The sequence below is a fragment of the Juglans microcarpa x Juglans regia genome, chromosome 1D (assembly GCF_004785595.1).
Source record: "Juglans microcarpa x Juglans regia isolate MS1-56 chromosome 1D, Jm3101_v1.0, whole genome shotgun sequence".
NCBI lineage: Eukaryota > Viridiplantae > Streptophyta > Magnoliopsida > Fagales > Juglandaceae > Juglans > Juglans microcarpa x Juglans regia.
In genome coordinates, this window is record NC_054594.1 from 8,273,654 (window position 1) to 8,294,635 (window position 20,982).

At 35.1% G+C, this 20,982-nt stretch overlaps 2 protein-coding genes across 5 annotated transcripts; both read right to left on the bottom strand.

Moving 5' to 3' along the window:
* Positions 1 to 914: 914 nt before the first annotated feature.
* Positions 915 to 19,327, bottom strand: LOC121255109 (ATG8-interacting protein 2-like). Of its 3 annotated transcripts, XM_041155399.1 has the most exons (5): positions 19,176 to 19,321; positions 16,459 to 17,313; positions 14,074 to 14,198; positions 6,150 to 6,155; positions 915 to 925 (listed from the first exon to the last, which is right to left on the bottom strand). In XM_041155399.1, exons 2-3 carry the CDS (start codon positions 17,296 to 17,298, stop codon positions 14,094 to 14,096), a joined length of 945 nt encoding a protein of 314 aa, XP_041011333.1. In that variant the 5' UTR covers positions 17,299 to 17,313; positions 19,176 to 19,321; the 3' UTR covers positions 915 to 925; positions 6,150 to 6,155; positions 14,074 to 14,093. The 3 variants fall into 3 exon arrangements, with proteins under 3 accessions (XP_041011333.1, XP_041011330.1, XP_041011328.1); XM_041155396.1 differs by lacking the exons at positions 915 to 925; positions 6,150 to 6,155 and having other exon boundaries at positions 13,886 to 14,198; positions 16,459 to 17,310; positions 19,176 to 19,327; XM_041155394.1 differs by lacking the exons at positions 915 to 925; positions 6,150 to 6,155 and having other exon boundaries at positions 13,886 to 14,198.
* LOC121255095 (origin of replication complex subunit 5) lies at positions 4,576 to 9,197 on the bottom strand. Of its 2 annotated transcripts, none has more exons than XM_041155385.1 (6): positions 8,829 to 9,197; positions 8,522 to 8,584; positions 6,536 to 7,401; positions 6,015 to 6,434; positions 4,978 to 5,293; positions 4,576 to 4,896 (listed from the first exon to the last, which is right to left on the bottom strand). In XM_041155385.1, exons 3-6 carry the CDS (start codon positions 7,363 to 7,365, stop codon positions 4,846 to 4,848), a joined length of 1,617 nt encoding a protein of 538 aa, XP_041011319.1. In that variant the 5' UTR covers positions 7,366 to 7,401; positions 8,522 to 8,584; positions 8,829 to 9,197; the 3' UTR covers positions 4,576 to 4,845. The 2 variants fall into 2 exon arrangements, with proteins under 2 accessions (XP_041011319.1, XP_041011323.1); XM_041155389.1 differs by having other exon boundaries at positions 6,536 to 7,411.
* Positions 19,328 to 20,982: the final 1,655 nt, after the last annotated feature.

The following is a 20,982-nucleotide window of genomic DNA, read 5'->3' on the forward strand; positions in this document are numbered from 1 at the left end:
TTAAATTTGAACATTTACTTTATATTAGCTTATTAAATTGTTTTCATTGTTTCATTGAATTGTTCTACGAATTAATTTATTAAATTGCTATTAGTATATAATTTTGTAAATCTTTTTGTCGTAATTAGATTTTATCACTAATGTTGAATATATATTTTATTTTTAAAATTTCAGATTCATAATAATGTCCTATAGGAGCCGTAAACGTGGTAGGTCAGGGGAATCTTCCATCCAAACAGTTCGAGAGCGGATTGTTTTACTTGAGCGACAGGTAAAACTGTCTGATTTTGTGGCTCTTATATGGTAGGGTCATTCCCTCCCATCAGTATTCAATGATCGTGGTTGGGCATCAATCTTAGATCAGCGAGAAGAAGGAATGGAGCACATTTCCTACATTGAGATCGTTACTGAGTTCTATAAAGAGCTCGGTGGTGCCAGCCCAGACGATGGAGGGGCATACAGGATCTGTGTCCGAGGAGCTCTTGTTATATTTTCAGCGGACAGACTCGCTGCATATTTGGGTATTTCTAGACTTCTTGATGCCTATCCGAACCTGCCGCCTAGAGAGTTCGATCCTTCAGGTGATGCAGAGTTGTCTCAAGACGAGGGACCAATTTACAAAGATGAGATCAATACACTTGCTGATCATGAGGTCAGAGACTTAATTGTTGATCCAGATGCTCCAGTGTACAATGAGACGAAGAGTATTAGGCAGACATATTTATCTTCTTTCTTCAAGATAATGAACTTGATCATCGCCAACAATATTGATCCTCGGCAGTACAAGACCGAGGTCAGTATGGATCAAGCGAGATTTATGATACGGGTCGCTCATGGCATCCCGATCGACCTCGTGGGTTATATATTTGAAAGGATCCGATCAGAGGCACGGTTCATTACGACAGATATACTACCATCCTCATCACTTGATTTTTGCTACATGTCGGGGTCGTGCTCGAACCTGCCGAGCGTTCCCGAGAGCCGATGGGACCGATCAACAGCACCACCCTGTCACGGAGCACAGAACACTCGAGATTTCATTTTCGTGGGGCTGTTCCTGACAGGGTTGAGATTTAGAGAGATGCACAGCCGGGAGATACTGGAGTATCAGCAGGTGAGACATCTGCATAGGCCGAGGCATCACGCACATCTACTTGAGAGGAGATGGCAGATATATTGCGTGCTAAGATCAGCGTACACACATCAACAATGATTGATGCAGTACAAACTGCCATGTCTGAGTTGCGCACAGAGATTATGGCTACCGTCTCTAGGTTATGTACAAAGGTTAATGAGTTATGTACATAGATTAATGCCAATAATGCAACTCAGATCACGCTTAGTACTCGACTGGCACAAGTAGAGAGACAATTAGCTGCAATCGAGGATGTGTGTAAAGACCTCGCATCACAGTAGTTTCTATTTTTTATTTATATTTTTTTTTTGTTATAGTTATGGACAGTATATATCAGTGTTTTGGATTTCATACTGTACCGGTCGGTACGGCCGATATTTTTCGTACCGACCGTCCGGCCGGTAAAGGTACTATACCCGTTTCATACCGGCCCAAATACCGGCCGTACCGGCATCAATTTCGCCCTGTACTGGCCTATATTTCGGCCTGTACCGGCCGATATTTCGGCCTCTTTTTTTTTTTTTTTTCAAACTACAAACTTATTTTTTAACCTCCAATTCAGACTAGACTATTTATAATTTATATATATATGTTTTTATATATAATTTATTTATATATAGACTATTATTTTGAAATATAATTTTTATATATATTTATATATATAATTTATTTATATATCGACTATCCCGAAACGCTATCCCGAAACGGTACCGATACCGAAATATTTCATTCCAGTGCCTTAACCGGTACAGCGTCCGGTACGGTATTCAAAACATTGGTATATATGATGTTTTGATAACTTGCTTTATTTGTAAATTAAATATTTTGTCTTTTCTGGAGTAATTATTGATTTATATTATGTGGTGTATGGTTGATAATATTTATTTAACTAAAAATTTTATTTAACATAAAAGAAATCATTAAAATATTTTTAAATTAATTACATAAAATTAATTAATGAATTTGTATATATGATATATATATTTTTTATATTTTGAATTTCGTACTGAGATTAATATTATACCTTCGAATGTATAAATGTGGTGCTTGAATATGTTCTAACTAAATATATTCCGTTCGAATGGTTTAGAAACCTTCTCGACAGGTTTTGCCAACAAATGTTTTCTGTTCGAACACAACTAATTATCGTTCGAACAGTTGTGAACTTTTCCCGCCATAATAAATTACTTCACCGCCAAGATTTTACTGTTCAAAAGTTTTTTTTACCGTTCGAATAACTTTTTGAGACGATTTAATTCGTCACAAAAAAAACTGTTCGAACGGTTATTTGACAATTCGAACGATTTTGTAAAGTCATCACTTTTTTGGGACAAAATTTAAATTTCGTCCCAAAAAATGACTTTTAGGGACAAAATAATTTCGCCTCAAAAGCTCAAATTTGTTGTAGTGAACTTATTCAATGAGCTGTTTTCTTCTCCCAATTACTCTATGTTCAAAATTGGAATCCATGATGGGAAAGTTTTGGTGGGGCCAAAAGAAAGATGAAAAGAGAATTTATTGGATGAGTTAAAGGAAAATGTGTGAGCAGAAAGGGAAAGGGGGACTTGGTTTTAAGGATCTGCATGTATTCAACTTATCTTTGCTAGCCAAACAAGGCTAGAGGATTATGCAAGAAACAAATTCTTTGATCCATAAAGTTTTCAAGTCAAAATACTTCCCTCATGGAGTGTTCTTAGAAGGTGGTTTAGGTAAGAGGCCTTCTTTTACCTAGCAGAGCATTTGGGAGGCCAAGAAGTTGATGAGTCAAGGGTGCTCATGGAGGATAGGAGACGGTAAACTAGCTAAGCTCTGGCAGGATCCTTGGATTCCAGGCCATCAGTCTTTGAAGAAGGAAGCCATTTTAATTTCTGATGAGTTTAGAGAAGCTTCTGTTGACAGTTTAATTGATCCAGTTACTAGAGGTTGGAACTTAGTTAAGCTTTGAGCTCTCTTCAATCCAAGTTTGGTAACAAATATTTTAAAAATAATGATCTATCCTAATGAGCAATCTAATAAGATGATTTGGTCCCATGAAAGGAGTGAAAAATTCAGTGTGAAAAGCTGTTACAGATTTTTTATGTTACAACTTTAGGGTGGGAGAGGGGAGTGCTCTAATGACGGGCAGCAACAATCTTTGTGGAAGGCCTTGTGGAAAATGAAAGTTCCTAATAAGATAAAAGTCTTTGCTTGGAGGGCTTGCAAGGAGATTCTCCCTTCCCAACAAAATTTTCTTAAAAAGCATGTCAATATCGAAGGATCCTACTGTTTTTGCAATCAACAAACCAAAGACCTAGCTCAGGCTTTATTATTCTGTCCTAATATTCATTCCAAGTTGGTTTTCATATATTCCTCTCATTCAACAACTAGGAGTTAACTTACCAGTTCTGCAAGTAGCGTTAGCAGTTTTGAATCAGGGACAGGAGGAGGATCTAGCTTCGTTCTTTGCTATTGCTTGGGGATTTTGGTGGAGAAGAAATCAAATGGTTCATGAGCAAAAATTTATTGCAATCCAACAGGTCATTGATCATGCTCTGTCTGTTATACAATCTTATACTGATCTGAAACAGTTGCCCATGAGGAAAGCTCGAGAGTATTATGATTGGAAGCCTCCACCATCGGGTTGGCTGAAACTAAATGTGGATGGTGCTGTTTTTGGTGACCTTCATAAGGCAGGGGTGGGTCTGGTGCTCAAAGATGATGCTGGCACGATAATTACGACAACAAGCAAGGTTGAATTTGAAGTGAATAATACTAAAGCTATTGAATCACTGGCTATTTTCCGTGCCTTATAGCTGTGTGCTAATATGGGGATTCATAGTTTGTGGAATCAGATTGCTTGATAGCCATCCCAGTGCTCAACAATGAAATTCCTTCTGATGCAATGTTGGATCCATTATTGAGTGAAATTCGAAAGTTGTTAAAAGTGTTTGTAGAGTGCAAGTTTCAACATGTCTATAGGGAAGGTAATCGGATTGGTCATATTCTTGCCCGATATGCTTAGAACGTTGAGAATATCTCAATGTGGAATGAATGTTATCCAGACTTTATTTCTCAAGCTATTTGGCTTGATAAATATCTGTAAACTCTTTATTAATGAAATTTCAGATTTATTATCAAAAAAAAAAAAAAAAACCTTGACAAACACCCTCATTCAATATTCTTGACATTTGAGTGTACCATCCATATTAGACATGACTGCATGCTACTCGGACTAAAAAATTAGACCAAAAAGTGACCAAATGGGTTCTCTCTCTCTCTTCACTTTTTGAACTTTAGTAAATGAACAATCAATCAGTTATAAAAATCATTTTCATTGAAACAAAAGTTAATATAATATATATAGTAATTTGGTCGAATTTGTTAGTTCAAGTATCAACACCTATTACTACACCCTCCCCACATCCAAAAAGGTGGAGATTAGGTATGAGAAACAAGAGGGATTAGTTAGCTACCTGACCTTTTATTTTCCAGTCCCAAAGTAATGACTGCTGACTTCATCCATCCAATGGACAACAATAATCAGTCCGTATATATGTCCACTCAAAACCAGTTATTTTGTGTCGTCCATTCAACACTCTCATGATGATGATCACCATTGCAGAGGCTGTGCTAGAGATTATAAGCATCTGAGCTTTTTCTTCAGAAACTTTCTATGGAAGATATTTTTTAGTTCATGACCATGTTACAAGTAGCTTGCACATCACAGATTATTATCTTCTATACAAATACTTCGACAAAGGGAACTTAAGACTCCTTGCCACCTGTGAAACACTTCAATATTAGAAGTAAAAGAGAGTTGACGCAAATAAAAAAATCTACGTAATATGAGTCGCAAAAACTACCTTGAGAACCATTTCTTCAGACACCGTTGATCGATATCGAGTTGAACCCTCCAATGGGCAGCTTCCTCCTTTAATGATAAAATTAGCATTGCAGAGACTGGATAGTTGCAACAGAACATCAGACATGAGTCCACCATCCCCACGTTGAACTCCTAACCCTTCATTTTCTTGCTCCTCTTCGTCGATTGAACCTTCTGCTACAGATGTGATACACTGAAATATGGCTAATAACCTCTCCAACGGAAAAGTTCCTGGTCCCTTCATCAGTGATTCCTGTTCTGCAGTTTCCTTTTGCTCCAGTGACTTTTGAGAGGGCCTAAGCATGAACATGCATAGAAGATGAAATTATGCAAGCAAGGTATGCACATGATAGTAGGTGAAACAAAAGCAAAGGGTTTGGGATTGTAAAAACTCCTAGGGAGTTCAATTCTCTATCATTCTTGTAGTGGACTGATGCCTGGCGTTCTCTTCCTACCTGGCCTTTGTATGAGAACATTAGACACGAGCTCAATATGTTCATTATAAAGGGTGACACCAAGCAAATAATTATATAGGCCCTCAATTTTATTATATTAGTTTAAAAGTGGCCAGATCCAACATAAAAAATAAAAACAAAAGGCAATCAGAAAATGAATATTACAAAAGTGAAGATCGGTATCAGTTGATTAGTTGTCAATCATTGTTTGGTCCTAATAGAATATTAGATTTTCAAGTAATATTAGAAAAACTTTTTTTTTAATGACATTGAACCTCACCAAGGCAAGGTCCATGGGAGCCATCCTAGGAGAGAAATATTCAAATAGGAAAATCAATAATATATCATAAAAAGCACCAAAAAAGCATGGTTGAAGTTAGCCATCACAAACTAAAAACCATAATAATACATCCCTGCAAAGGAAAGCAAATGGGTTCATAGGCACACAAGTACATCCTAAGCTACTTCGGAGTGAGTACTTTCAAAATCTGAAAACTCTGACTATATCCAACAGAATAGACTTATAAATCATAGATTGAATGTCAAACTTTAATGCACTTACTTCCTCTTTCGTTTTCGGCTGTCAAAACCACCCATTGAATCAAAAAGTGAGGCGTCAAGGGTAGCTGGGTTTCTTGATGCAAGAAATGCTGATATAAGGAGATATTTTGCAGAAGTTGACATGTGAAAATCTAACTCATCAATTTCTTCACATCCTGCAAATCTTCTCCTGCTGCCCTTCTGCTTCATCTCCTTGTTGGATTCAGCTTCAGGGGAAGGCTGAGATGAAATCTTAAATACCTCATTCAGAGAAGGAGCAATATGTGGTTGAAGATGACTAAACAATCTTCTCTTCAGTTCTTCTCTGGGAACAACTCCCAAGTCACTTAAAGGTTCACAATATTTTGCAAATAATGGTGCAAAGGCAGTAGATAATTCATCCACCCTTCTAGTAATTCTGCAGAAAGGCCTTAGTACAACACTGTTTGACAAGAAACAAAACTCAAGTTCATTACACAATCTATCAAACAGAAGATCAGGCATGCGATATAAAGAGAATTCAAATTAAAAATTTATTCTTACTCAAGAAAGGATGAATAAACCTTCCGGTTTGCTTGGTTTCTCATGAATATTTGACGAAGATCATCTTCTGTGTAATCGGGAAAATAAACAGGCACAGGTTCTATGTAACCCATACTTGAGTAATATGTATCAGGCGACGTGTTACTCACAAAGATTAGACCCAACTCAGGCATCTTCAGAACATCGTACAGATTGAACAGAAAAGGTAATATGGTGGAACTTTTATCCCACGCTCTAACAAGCTCCAAATTGTCAAATATTAGGTAGACTGTATTTCCATGAGCTTGTCCAACCAATCTTTTGGTGTTCAATTTTCCTGAGTTCCCCATAAGATTATTTATGACATTACTCAAGGCTTCACGGAGAAAATTAACAAAATCAGCGGGCTTTTCACAGCGCTTTACACTTGAATAACCATTCATTGCATTTTTTCTATGAAGCATCAGTTGACTCAAAATAGATTCAAACAGGATACGAGGACTATAACAAGTAAGACAACTTGAATAAACAAAGGAGCGGTTGAGATGCCTGAACGTCTGTAGAATGATACTGGTTTTCCCAGTAGAAGCACCTCCATAAATAAACAGAGGAAGCATGGGAGAATTAGAGGGACCCAAAAGGCGCACAAGCTCAAGAATCTGAGCACGTCTACTTGGAAAGCTAGATAATAGATCATCCAAGCTAATGGGGTCCTCTCCAAACACAAGGTCATTGGTCTTGAGAGGTTCATCACTTGTTTTCGTTGTTTCAACCACATTGTTGGCAACAGGAGTAGAACAGGAAGACCTTGTTGTTCTTCTGGTAACTCGTGGGCTTTCCTCCTTACCCATCTAATAAAACTTGCAGGGGCAAAAAAAGATTCTTTTCTGTGAAAAACTAAGAAATTCTCAATTTAGGAGAAAAAATTACAACAAAACAAGCATACGAAAGCACACTAAGAAACATTAAAAATCAGCAGGCAATCAAAAGAAAGGTACAGTAAATGAAAAATAAAAATGTTAATAAAAAAACATCCAAGTGTTCAAAATTAAATTGGAATGAAATGGAAAAAATGGAAGGAATGCCTTCAGTGACTACATAGAAAATTTTCTCTTCAGGTGAACTCGAACAGAAAATTCTCAACGAAGGGGTAGTTTTGGGCAAAAGATTAAAAATAGATGTTGAAATGTTTTTAATTTTCCCTAAATGCAAAATTTAACAAGGAAAACAAAGTCAGTATCATATCAATCCAGCATTGTGTCGTATATTAAGTCTAAACAAACAGTCAATTCAGGAAGAAAACTCGTAAATTAAGTCTAAACAAAGATCATGGCATTTGTTGGAGGTATTGATTTATGCATGGGCCGATATGATACTCCAATACATCTTCTTTTTAGTACTTTACAAACAGTGCACAAAGATGACTACCATAATCCTAACTTCACCGTAAATAATTCAATTAATTTATCAAGAAAACTTATTGAATTTGCATTTTTTTGCATTAATTTATCAATTAATTAGCTTCCTGAATAGCACTTCATCAAACACTTCATCTTCACAAAGACCACTTCACTCCACTCTCACTCCAACTTCACAAAGACCAAGCAGAAGTAATACAAATGAAATAAATCTTGTAGACACAATCCTGGAGTGCAACAGGCGAATTTTCAAGAAAGGGGAAAAAAAAAAAAAGACATGCCATATATATAAGTGTTCACATTCGTTTGTTCTTATTGTTCTAAAAGTATATGTAAGTGTCAATTCAGCTTTATACATGGAAGACAAACAATAAAAAAGAAAAAGGAAGTGGATTCTAGCTTCATACATGGCAGTCTTCAATTCAGTTTTCGTTTACTTGTTTTCAGATCAAAGTGTCTGGTTTTGAGCCTAGGATTCCAAAGAATTCATTTAAAATCTTTTCCCCTCTCACTGTGTTTGTAGACAGAATTGAGAAAAATATACAAATTCAACCAACATCACAGTAAAACAAATTTCAAACATACTTACCTATTTTTCCAAACTCACGGCAGGATGTGCTGCTGCTGATGCGACGAAGTGGTGCTGCTGCGATGAAACCCAAATGCAAAGTGAAATAGGACACCACTTTTCCAAGGAAGAAACAGAGCCTAACTAATAAAATTATTAATAAACCAGATGAAAAATGAGTTTTCTGATCCATAAAATCAATCTGATTATCATGAAAAATTAATCATAAACCAATTAGAGAATCCAAAAAAAAAAAAAAAAAGCAAAATAAAAACTAAAACACACGAAGGGGGTCACAATTTGGTCAGATTAGATGGGTAGGAGAGGAGGGACCTTGAGTTGGGCCCCGGCTGCATCAAGGCGCCTCCATCTCTGAGCAGCTTCAATGGCTTCTCTTTGCCTTGAGTGGTGCTGCGTCGACGAGAAATGACGGGAATGGCTTTTGTGCAAAGGAAACAGACACTCTAGGGCAGAGATCTGGACCAGATGGCTTGAGTGGCTTTCGTGCGAAGGAAACAGGCGAAGTGATTTCAGATTTTGGGCTGGAAACAATGGGGTTGCACGAGACCGAAAATGGAGAGAAAATTGTGAAAGAAACTGAGACAATCCAATGCGGGAGCAACAAACCGAGGGAAAGCAACTACTTCACAGGGGAAAAATCGAGGGAGGAGAGAGAGCGCTTTTGCATTTGCATTTGGATATGAGTTCCGGTCAAAAGCGGTCCATCCGTTGTTGAGGCATAAACAGCCAACAATAAATGTGCGCCATATCAGCAATTCCAGATAAACTACAATAAGTTCATTACACTGAATTTCCTCTTAAATCTTTTCCTCACCCCTTTATAAATTGTTTTCGAGCCCGAGTGAAAGCTTTCGAACAGCATCTTCTCCTCACCGCCGCAGCAAACCCAACAGATGCATGAGATTTTTCATACTATGAAAAATCAAACCCACATTTTAAGAAACCCCATGGTACGAAATAAGGCCAACTCCTCCAACTCAGAGAATTTAACTGGACAAATGAAGGAAGGCAAAGACGCACCCGAGAAGAACTCCAGTAATAGTTTCAATTGAGAGAGAGAGCCCAGTAAGAATAACTCAACTTTTTAAGAATAACCATGACTGGTTAGAAGGAAATGTGTAATTTTCCTCTCTATTTTGAACGGGAGTTTCCACACTGACGGTTATTACTTTGCTTTTTGATGAAAAGAAACCAAAAGTTACCTAAACACTGCCAATTTCATATTAAACCTCCTTCCGCCTTATTTTCTCAGCAACCAAACACAAACCAAAACTAGAAAAGTGCCGAACGAAAAATCGTAACGAACCCAGCAAAAGGAAAGAATAAAGATAAAGGAAGAGAGAAATGGTTGGTACCCCAGTGATCTTAACGAGCTGTCCCTTACAGGCCACCCTAAGGTCCGACTCAGGAAGAGAGCGAAGAAAGAAAAAGATTGCCCTTTTAGTCTTCCAGTGATGGGTATTCCAGACAATGGCTGCGGCAATTCGAGATCTGCGAAATGATTGGGGGTGGGTTTCATGCGAAAGGATGGGAGATGGGGGAGAGGATTTCAGCGGGTTCCGTGGGTTTTGACGTAGGGTCGGCGGCGGTGGCGGCGGCTTTGCGTGAGGACGAGACGGGGGAGAAGGGGTGGGTTTTGCTGCGAGAGAATGAGACGGGGTGAGAGCCTGGTTCCGTGGTGCAAGTTTTCACGTGGGTGCTGGCATTAATTGTTATATTACATTTGGATAATTAATTATTTATAAATCATTTTGCATATAATACTTTGAGTACTGCTAGAGTCACTGCTGATCCGATGGGAGTTACCGTTAGTTCTAGATTTTGATTTATTTTTTTTAATTATTTTTTATAGAAAGTTTTTTTAATACTTTTAAATATTTAAAAAATAAAAATAAATTTAGAATATTATTAAAAAAATTTCTTTAATCATAAAATAAAAAAAATTATTAAAAAATACTTTCTTAATCACGAAATAAAAATAAATAAATTATTTTTTTATTTTACTTAGTGATTAAAGAAGTATTTTTTAATGATATTATGAATTTTTTTATTTTTTTAAAATTGTTAAAAAAAATCTATATAAAAAAATTTTAAAAAAACACATAAAAAAACACACACTAATACAAGCGATAGCTCCCAACGGGAACGGGACGTTTAGCATTTTCCTAATACTTTCACTTTTGAATTAAAATATTAATAATTTTTTATGTATATTAATGTGCCGAGTTTTTACATTAATAACGTGTTTAATTTGATAATAAATACACTTATAAATAAACTTATTTTTAAAATACATGTGCTCATATAATTAGTATGCTTCAGATTTTTGTAGACGTTAAATAAAGAAAAATAATATTTACAGTTTTAAAATAAGTAATTTATATATATATTTTTAAAAATGAGTAAATATAAAATTTAAATAATAATTATTTTTTAATAATAAATCCTACTTTTGGTTTAAAAAAAGGTGCAAAACTCACACATGATAAAATTGTATCTAGCAATATTATTAAACTCCAAGTTAGTAAATTTGAGAAAACTAAAAAGAAAAGAAAATGCAAGGAAACAAAAACGAAAACTTTTCCCGCCAATGAGCTTTTATTTGGCGCGGATAACTGCACGACTTGAACATAGTTCTCTTCGAGTACATTTCCAAAAACAACCCCCTGAAAACTTTTCTAATTCCTTTTTCTTTTCCCTATTTTTCAAAAATACTTTTTTCTTTTTTTTTTTTTTATCATGAGTATAAGTTTTTTTTTATTTCCTTTTTATCAATAGAAACACTTCTAGACAGCCCTGCTGTTTATAAGAGTAAAATAGGCCTCCACTAAGCATTAGACATGTAAAAAAGTGATGATTAGCACAATACACAAGGATATAGGTGATTAAAACTGAAAGGTTAAACATTGAATGAGCCTTCACTCCTGCAACCCTGTTGTTCTTACTTTGGCGAGATATTCGACTAGGTAAGATATCAACTTCAAATCCTTGTCTGTTTTCTAGTAGAAATTATTTAAAACTTTAGTATTTTTGCATTGAAAACTTTTGTTAGGCTCGATTGAAAAATGTAGTCTTTATCTATTCGAGTCTTTTTTTTTTCAAAAAGGGGGGGAGGGGGGATTTCTCGTTTCTTCTTCTTTGGGTGAACTACCACTAGGTACTTGCTCCTGCAAAATTTTTCCAAAAATGGAATCTGGATTTTAGCCCAGCATGTCTAATGGATCCATCTGCCTTAGAGAAAGAAATTGGTAAATAAGTTGTCTTTAGTGATCGTGAGATTGTCCGATTTGACAGAGAAGCTTGCTTGCTAAAACCTACTAAACATTCTTTGGCATAAAGAACCCAACAACGGCATAAGCTTGCTAAGCCATAAAGATCTTAAGCTTGCTTGTTGAAACCCACTAAAAGCTAGTTTTTTATATAGAAAAATCATAATCTACACCGGCACAAAGAACCCAACAAATTGTAAACGACTTAGAAAAATCTACAGTAGAAAAGTAGAAACAACAGCTTTGAAAGTAGCTTCTACTGTAGATGTAAACAGATCAGGAGATAAATCTGCAAGCAAAAATCCATTTTTATCTGAGGAACCTTTTGATTCTTTTGTTGACAAGCCTCTGAGCTTAAGATTCTTCTCCAATTTCTCCCGCCATTGGTTTGCCTCATCAATCTGCTACTGCAACTGAAGAACCTTGTAATCTTTATTCTAAATTTCAGACTAAAATTTTTGAGGTCCGTCCGTGCAGACTGGGGGGATTGAGCTCTATCCGTGTCGTGGGATGAGTGTGGGTTGAGATGGAGTTGAAGACGAAGAAAGTGGCATGGGAGGGCTGTATAAGATGTTATGATCGGGTGTTGCCAAATGCAGAACATGTAAAATGAAAAGCTTACGTGGAGCCTTACTATTGGAGGGCTGTTTATTGAAGAAGACCAGCGAGACCAGTCTCTAGGTTTTCTCTTTTATCAACCCTTGGTGTTACAGAAAAATTTTAAGTTGCATTTAAATGTTGAATTGAGTTGAGTTGATAAAATATTATTAGAATATTATTTTTTAATATTATTATTATTTTGAAATTTGAAAAATTTGAATCATTTATTATATTTTGTGTTAGAATTTGAAAAAATTGTAATGATAAATTGAGATGAGTTTGAAATCCAAACTAGCCCGAGTTTCTTTCTCCTGCCCGTCGTCATCATCATTTTATTGACAATTATCGTATGTATATAATTCCTTCTACTATTGGTATTGGTTTTTCTACATTTCTAGTTGGAGTTTAGTTATCCTAATATCGATTGACAATTTAGGTCTTGTTTGGATTTAAAAAAACATTTCAACTTATCTTATCTAATCATTACAACTTTCTTAAATTTTCAAATTAAATATATTAAGCAATTCAACTTTTCTAAATCTTAAAATAAAATTTTATTCAATTTTCAACTTTCATCTCATCTAAATTCACTATCCAAACCTTCTGTTAATAGGCTCGAAAGTCAACTAATTTTTTTATAAAGAGAAAATTATTTGGAGCAACAACTAATTCAATCATTATGTGATGTCATTTTCATCGGCATTAACTCATCTAAATTGTTATGCCACATTGGATAGAATTTTGTTTTTGGTAATATTAAAATAAGTAAAATTCAAGGTAATAAGAGGGAGAGGACTGTGGGAGACCCAATAAAGATCTCAAAATAAAAGTCACACTGCATGAAATAGAAAAACAAATGGAAAATTGAAACTTAGTAGTTCCATTCCATATTTCGATTCGCAATTGAGAAATCGACTGCTTTGAAGACGATTTTTTTGTCTGCTGTAGGATGATCCTACATTAATCAAAGGAACATTGAAAAAGTTCATGCTGAGGTGGTCACTGTAAATAAAGGACGGTTAGTGAGGGAGTCGGAGATTCTGAGGTGTATACAAGCTGCTGGAAGTGGTGATACGAGGTGGCCATAGTGGAAGAGGGTGGTAAGTATGAGACAACAGGAAAAGACAACAAAATACACATAAAAAAGTTGAATAAGAAATAAATGAAATAATTAAAATCACCTAAAATACCCAAGCAATGCAATAGTAAGGGTGATCGGCGAAGTACCTAGTGGTGTGCAGTTATTTGAGGGAACGAAAGATGGTGGAACGTAGCACTGTTCACCCAGATTCCAGATCAGGTACCTGGGTATATCCAGCTTGGAACCTGGATTTCAAATCTGGATTCCAGACCAGGCCGGGAAAAAACCCAGCTCGGATGAACAGGCCACCATGGCCACATGTGTTGAAGCTGGCATGCGCACAACCACACACTAAAAAGGTATTGTTTTTCCTTTCTTTCTTTGTGCTTGTAATGAAAATATAGGCAGCTCAACTTTTTGAAAAGATGAATGATTTCCCAAAACTATACAAAACAACTCTGAAGAAAATACCATCAAAGTTCGGAACAATATCAGATTTACATAATATACCATTCAGCTTGTCATAAGAAAAATAGGTGCATGGGACACACTCAGCAAAAGTAGCACTTCATAAACCTAACATGTCTCTTTCTCTATCTTTTTCATCATCATCATCATCATCTTAAGCCTTGCTTGAGGAGCTGCCCCTGATCACGGAACCACGACGGTGGCCACCTACAATCACATCTTTAAGTCGAGATATAGGACCCAGCATCCTGCCCCTCCTCTTTCAATATCAATTCAAAAAGAGAGAAGAAAAATATAAACGTCAGGATAAGACAGGGTTAAAGGGAAAAAGAGGGGGGAGGGGGGGCAAGTAGCATCCAGGAATAAACAGAGATTTATGCACAAGATTTGGACCCAATTAAACATAAGTTACATTCTACAAGCAGGATTAAACCATTGATAGAAAGCCTATATACTAAAGTGTAGGATAGATCTACAACAATCCCAAGTGTATTAGTACTGTGTCCTTTACTTTCTTAGAATGTGACTTTCCTCGTAGCTTGCCTAGAACAATTACCTGTAGTGCTTAATACGAGTGCAAAGTTGTCTTCCTAATACTCTCGTTACTAGACTATGCCAGTAAGATAATTGCAGGACTTCCATTCAATGTAGAACTAGGTTTGATTGAGTTGCCATCTAATGTTCTAGGGTTTTGTTATATATAAACAAGTTTGCATACCAATCTGCGTACCAATGCTGTTATTTTCATATTCTAAATTCAAATTAGCACTGTTTTCAATAAAGTCTATTTTTTGACCAATCATATTAAATTGGTGCGCATATTAGTACGCAGAATTGCTTACAATTAGATTTTTCCAATGTTCTAGCCAGAATCAAAACTGCATGATGCCAAGTATTAATTCATGTCTAACTGATATGAATATTCAATAAAATCCTTAAAAGAGGAAAAGTCGCAAGGCCTATACATAACATGCAACAATAATAATATAATAATGATATAAATATAAATATAAAACTAATAATAATAATAATAATAATATGGCTTGCAGTAAAAACATAACAAAAACTGACTCTTCACACGGAAAATAATTTAGGGATTAAGAATGTTAAAAAACATAATATATATATATATATATATATATATTGAGATACCATGTACTATGTAGATACAAACATACATATCAATCATATTTTATAATAGGAGCATAACAAACAAGTGGACCTCACCAGATTCAAACCTTTACGTCAGTAAATTTTTTTTTCCTTGTCTTGTCAAAAGAGTGGGTAATCAGAAATTGTTCTAGTAGAGAAATTTTTGAAACGTGGATTTTAATAAGAAAGTGGTGGATGCAAATGTACTAAATTAACACAAGGCATTAATGAGAGAGGCTTGCCAATGTGGTAGAAAATTATTTTATACGGAGAGATGCAGAACTTTGAGTGATTAACGGTAGGTTTGGCAAGTGGGATAAGACAAAATTCTCCTCTTATCTCATCATTACAATTTTTTCAAATTCCCACAGAAAATATAATAAACAATTCAACTTTTTCAAATCTCAATTCAAAATTTTCAAATCCCAAAACAATAACAATATTAAAAAATAATATTTTAAACTTTCATCTAAAACCAAAAATTATCATCTCACTATCCAAACCGTCTGTCACCTTCATAATTCAAAACCTCATTTCTCTATCCTTTAATCTTAACTCCATCCTCTACTGGACAACCGAAAATGGGATCAAAATATGAAAAACTTGTGCCATTGACCATCAGAGATTAATGGTTTATTGAATGAATTAAGTTATAAATCCAAATAAAATCATAAACCTACACTAGTGCCCCTAGCCTTCACATCATGCAACGTGGAAATTACATTTTTCCTTTTAAAATTACATCTTGTTTTGCTATCAATATACTTTATCCGTCTCGTACATTAGGATGAATAAGTTATAAATCCAAACAAAGCCGTAAACCTATACTACAGTTATTTTGATATAAAACTTCTAAACATAGACCAATCCATAAAAATAATTTAAGGATCGTTTGTGACAAAACAACCAAAACCAAGCTACACATTAAGCACCAGCAGCTTAATAATTGGTTAATGTTATCCCAAATGTCATGATGCTTTTTTATTTTTTTGCACAGGTATTTAAAAATGTGATCATCAAAATATCTTCCACCCAACTTAGTCCTAGGGAATGCATTTCTTTTTTTCATGCAACAGAATCGTTTAGAATAACTTATGCTGCTCATAAACACACATACACGCATCATAGGCTGTTTATACCCTTGCAGCTTCAGATTCTATTAATTTTCACACAAAAAGGCCTAGTGCCGGACCTCCTTGAGAATCTTACGAGGCAAAAGAGCAAAACTCATTCCTTATCATATTTCAATAAACCAATAGAACATGCAATACATTTTCTACCAAATGGCATAACAGAGCATCCCACTCACTTGAAAGCATAAGCATGATTAGAAAAAAATTGAATACATAATCAATTAATTAACATACCTCATCATTGATGCTGATCTGCCACTTACTTTGCAAAGCCTGCCATCCTTCCTGCTGCCATCTCTGCCCAAGTATTACAAAACCCATGACAGCCGCTGCAATGAAAATAGACCAAAATGTATTTGCCTCTTTTGCATGAGCATACAAGGAAGCAACCCTTCTCTTCCACCAAGCACCACAAGGAAGGTCAGACCCATCATGTTTATTGTCTTTTGCAGGCGTTGGGGATAATGAAATGTCTGGAGAAAAATCTAAACCTTGCTCATTTAGTCTAGGAACGGGCACATTCTCACCATATGTGGATGAACTGCCAAGAGCTGTGTCATTGTGTAAAGAACCATATGTAGCAGCACTAAATATACTTTCCTCCTTTTCAACCAAATTTAAAACTTGGAGAGTAGTGCCTTCCTCAAACTCTGTACCATGGATGGATAACTTACAACCCTTCTCATCAAAGAACTGCATTCCTGGGAACTCATCTGGTACAGTTATATCTTTAAAAGTCCAATTTTCTTCATCCTTTCCACTTGATCTACCAGCTTTTACAGCATCAAGATCGGATACTACTTCCTTTTTGCCTTCTTCGTTATGAATCTCACTGTCATCAAGTTCCAATGGCAAATTTTCATGCTTAGTGTGTGGAAAGACAAAGTGACCAGACATCAACAAAGCACGAGATGTTTCTGCACCATCATCCTCTCGGTAAGCATTATTGTCATCATCATCCTTCAGTTCAACTTCTTTTGGGCCTGGGGCAGCAGCATATGCCGATGCTGTAAGTGACACTACTTCCCAATCAGTCCCACGCGAGGCATTTTCCCCTCCCTCATTATCTGCCATCCTCTGTCCTTACTTTTAACCATTAACAATTGCCAGAATGAAACTTGAAATTAAAATCATAGTCAAAGAGCAATAAAATATTAATTTGGTGCTGAACATGGTATTAAAACAGAAAACCTAATGGTAGTGCTGTCTTACCATGATGAAAAAAATTAACTTCATTTAACAGACCATACAGAAGCCCTTAAGAGCTGAGGGTACTTTGAAAATAAAATAACTTCAAATGTACTTACCCTTTCTTTCTTGTCATTAAAACAAATGAGAAGATTAAATAAACCGTACACAGCTATCAATAGAGCTGTTAATAAACAAGACTACTCGACAAGTCATTCAATATCAACTTAGTCAAACTCGAGTTTGGCTCAATTCGTTTATTAAATAAACCTTTTGCGAATAAATTTTTTAATCAATTATTAAATGATACTACTCGGATTAAGCTCATCTCGACTCTTATAAACTCAAATGATTTATTGATATTTTTATAGCCTTATCTTTAACTTTATCATTTTGAATATCGATACGAGGAAATTATGTTCTCAATACTATATGTGTTGCTTGAATCCTCATAGACATAATGCTTAATATCAATTATAGGTGCATATATATATATATATATATATAACACACACATACTATATAAAGATATTTACAAAACTCAATGATAGGTGCATATATATATATATATATACATACTATATAAAGATATTTACAAAACTCAAAGTTTGTTTGCCAAAATTTGTAGATAAAGTTATAAAATACAAAATAAATAATTTATTTTATCGAGATTAGGGAGGTTTGGATAGCGAATTGAGATGAGATGAGTTGAGATGAAAGTTGAATAAAATATTGTTAGAATATTATTTTTTAATATTAATTTTGTTTTGGAATTTGAAAAAGTTGAATTGTTTATTGTATTTTGTTTGGAAATTTGAGAAAGTTGTAATGATTCGATGAGATGAGTTAAGATGGTTTTAATATCCAAACAACGCCAAAGTAGCTCGTTAATAAGCTCGAACTTTCTTGAATAACAAATGAGATGTTTTACATAAAATGTAATGGGGTGATAAACTTGAGCTCGATTCATCTTCAAATAAAAATTATATGAACCGGATTTGGCCACCCACTACTTGTTTGAACTTACCTCATTTACGCCTCTAGCCATCATTGACAACACTAGTGACTCAAACAAATAAATAACAACTGTAATTGCAAAAGATAATTTTCCCTAATAAAAAATAGCCCATCAAAACAACCAGAAGAACACAAACTCGTCTCAATCCTAGGACTCAATAATCACACACTAATATGTTTTTATTTTTATAAGCAATCACACAACTAATTTGTTTCTCTCAATAAATTAAAATGTAAACATCCTGTGTACTTGACTACGTTATTCAATAAAAATTCGACTACTTACAAAAGAAGTTCAAAAAATATTGAACAGCTATGATGCACTTCCTACTCAAAAAGATTAAACAAATCCAACTCCATGTTAGAAACTTCATTAGCGATCATTATCTAAACAAAAATACAAAAAACTTCTACTTTTCGAAAATTCCTCTAACCAAATATAACTCCAATTCCTCAAACAAATTCAGCGTTATCCAACATCAACGCTCCATTCACGCCAGATCAATTCTACTCCGTATATGAATAAGTATATTGGAAATAGTTAATATAGTCGCACAAAAGTAGACATACAGGTCCAATCATGATATGAATCGCCAAACAGATCGTGAAACTATAAAAAGAACAAAAAATCAACAATCAAAGAACCGAATTCCACGGCAAGAATAGATGAGAATTAGACTAGGCAGATAGAGATAGCCACAGAAACGTAATCGAACAAGCAAACTAGCACACAAGATCGGGCTAACCGGAGATGAAAAATACGACGTTCCGATGAGGTTGAACTTGGAACTGCCTCGAAGTGCGTAGAGAATGGATTTCTTATAAGCTGTCTCAGGGGGTCGGGGATAGAGATGAAGGAAACCGGTAGTATCGGTAAGCGTGGCTCCCAGAGAAATCAGCTTGACCGGCTATGGTAACTGGTTACTGCTCCTAAGCCGGTAATTATTGCGTTTGCGTGTACGGAGAGGAAGGAACTTTCTTTGGCGACGCGCGTATGTTGCGTGAGGACGAGTTCTTAGTAATTTCAACGTATAAGCTTTGCCGCGCTACGTGTTTGCAAAAATTGTTTATTAATTTTTTTTTTTTTTTTTTGTGAACATTAGATTATTAAATTATGATTAATTTTAAATTGTTTTAACTTTTATTCAAGTATAAACAACTTAAGAATTCTTGGATTATATGTAATACTATGCTCAATTTAAAAGTTGACGTAAATACTATGATATTTCATATGATAAGGATAAGGATAAGTGATAAATAAAATCTCACATTGTTTTTGAATGAAAAGTTCTTATGAATGAAAAGTTCTTACTCTTTATAAGGTTTCAATAGGACTCCAATTATATCATTGACTAATCCTTTTAAAGTATTGGTCATGTAATTTAGACCTTCTATTAGAGCATTACAATGATTTACTCTCTATACTGTTTACACGTCATAATTTAATTTATAAAAAAAGTTGTTTAAAATTAAATATTCTTACAAATCAAACGATTACATGTTAACAATGTGGAGGATCAAGAGGTACCATAAGGACCAAAATGTTCTTTTGCTCACCTGAATGTTGTTGTGAAGGAAGCAAGAGGTATCTTGGATATGCTAAATGAGGAGGACTCTAGACAGGATCGTGGGCAGGCTTATACATCAGTTGAGGATTGGCAGACTCCTCCATCAAACTGGCTCAAGTTGAATTGGGACAGTGCAGTAAACAAGGCCAAAGGAGTAATTGGAGTGGGAGTAGCAGTTAGGGACAACTTTGGTCAAACCATTGCTACCATGAGGATCAAAAAAATCTCTTCCCTGACCCATTACTAGCAGAGGCATTTTGAGCCCTTAAAGCAGTACAATTTGGTATGGAGCTTGGTTTATCTCAAGTGATTATTAAAGGGGACTCTCTACAAGTCATCAATGCTCTGAGAAGGGAAAAAGAAGGTTGTAATAGTGTAAATATGTTTGTATGTGAGGCAAAACAGATTCTAAAAAATTTTGCCAAGTGGAAGGTTTCTCATGTTAGAAAAAATGATAATACTATGGCTCACTTGTTAGCAAAAGATACTTTTCCATCCATGATATATTGTAACGTTGGGGATCTCTCTCCTTATATTTCTTTGGTTTAATAGAATGGAATTGAGTTACTCAAAAAAAAAAAAAAAAAAATCAACGTGGAGGATGTGTCCACCATATCGACTTGTAACTTATATTATTAAAAAAAAAAAAGTAGTATTTATAAGCAGGTGTGAAGGGCATATCCTCGACATTGCCCGCACCGACTTACAAAGAGAACAACGCAAAAAATAAGGATCATCGTTGTCATTATTCTTCAAGTACGGGCATATAGAAGAAAATCAAATAAAGGATGGCAACGACGATGATGATGGGACCAAAATTCAAATGTTAAGTACATGATTGTTCTCTCTTGTTGTTTTCTTTTGCAATTAAAAAAAAAAAAAATCATTGAGGGTTGTAATAGGAAACACCATAAATAATGAATATATGTACTTTTATTTTTTTTTTTACTGATGAATACATGAACTTGAACCGCACCATACAATC

Bases quoted from the DNA above. Each gene is read 5' to 3' on its own strand.
- LOC121255095 (XM_041155385.1), bottom strand. From the start codon at position 7,365: ATGGGTAAGGAGGAAAGCCCACGAGTTACCAGAAGAACAACAAGGTCT. The intron at 5,294-6,014 runs GTAAGTGCATTA...GTTCATGCTTAG, and splicing joins AGCCGAAAACGAAAGAGGAA to GCCCTCTCAAAAGTCACTGG. The intron at 4,897-4,977 runs GTAGTTTTTGCG...AGTGTTTCACAG, and splicing joins CTGAAGAAATGGTTCTCAAG to GTGGCAAGGAGTCTTAAGTT.
- LOC121255109 (XM_041155399.1), bottom strand. From the start codon at position 17,298: ATGGCAGATAATGAGGGAGGGGAAAATGCCTCGCGTGGGACTGATTGG. The intron at 14,199-16,458 runs GTATGTTAATTA...TGATATTGAAAG, and splicing joins AGATCAGCATCAATGATGAG to AGGAGGGGCAGGATGCTGGG.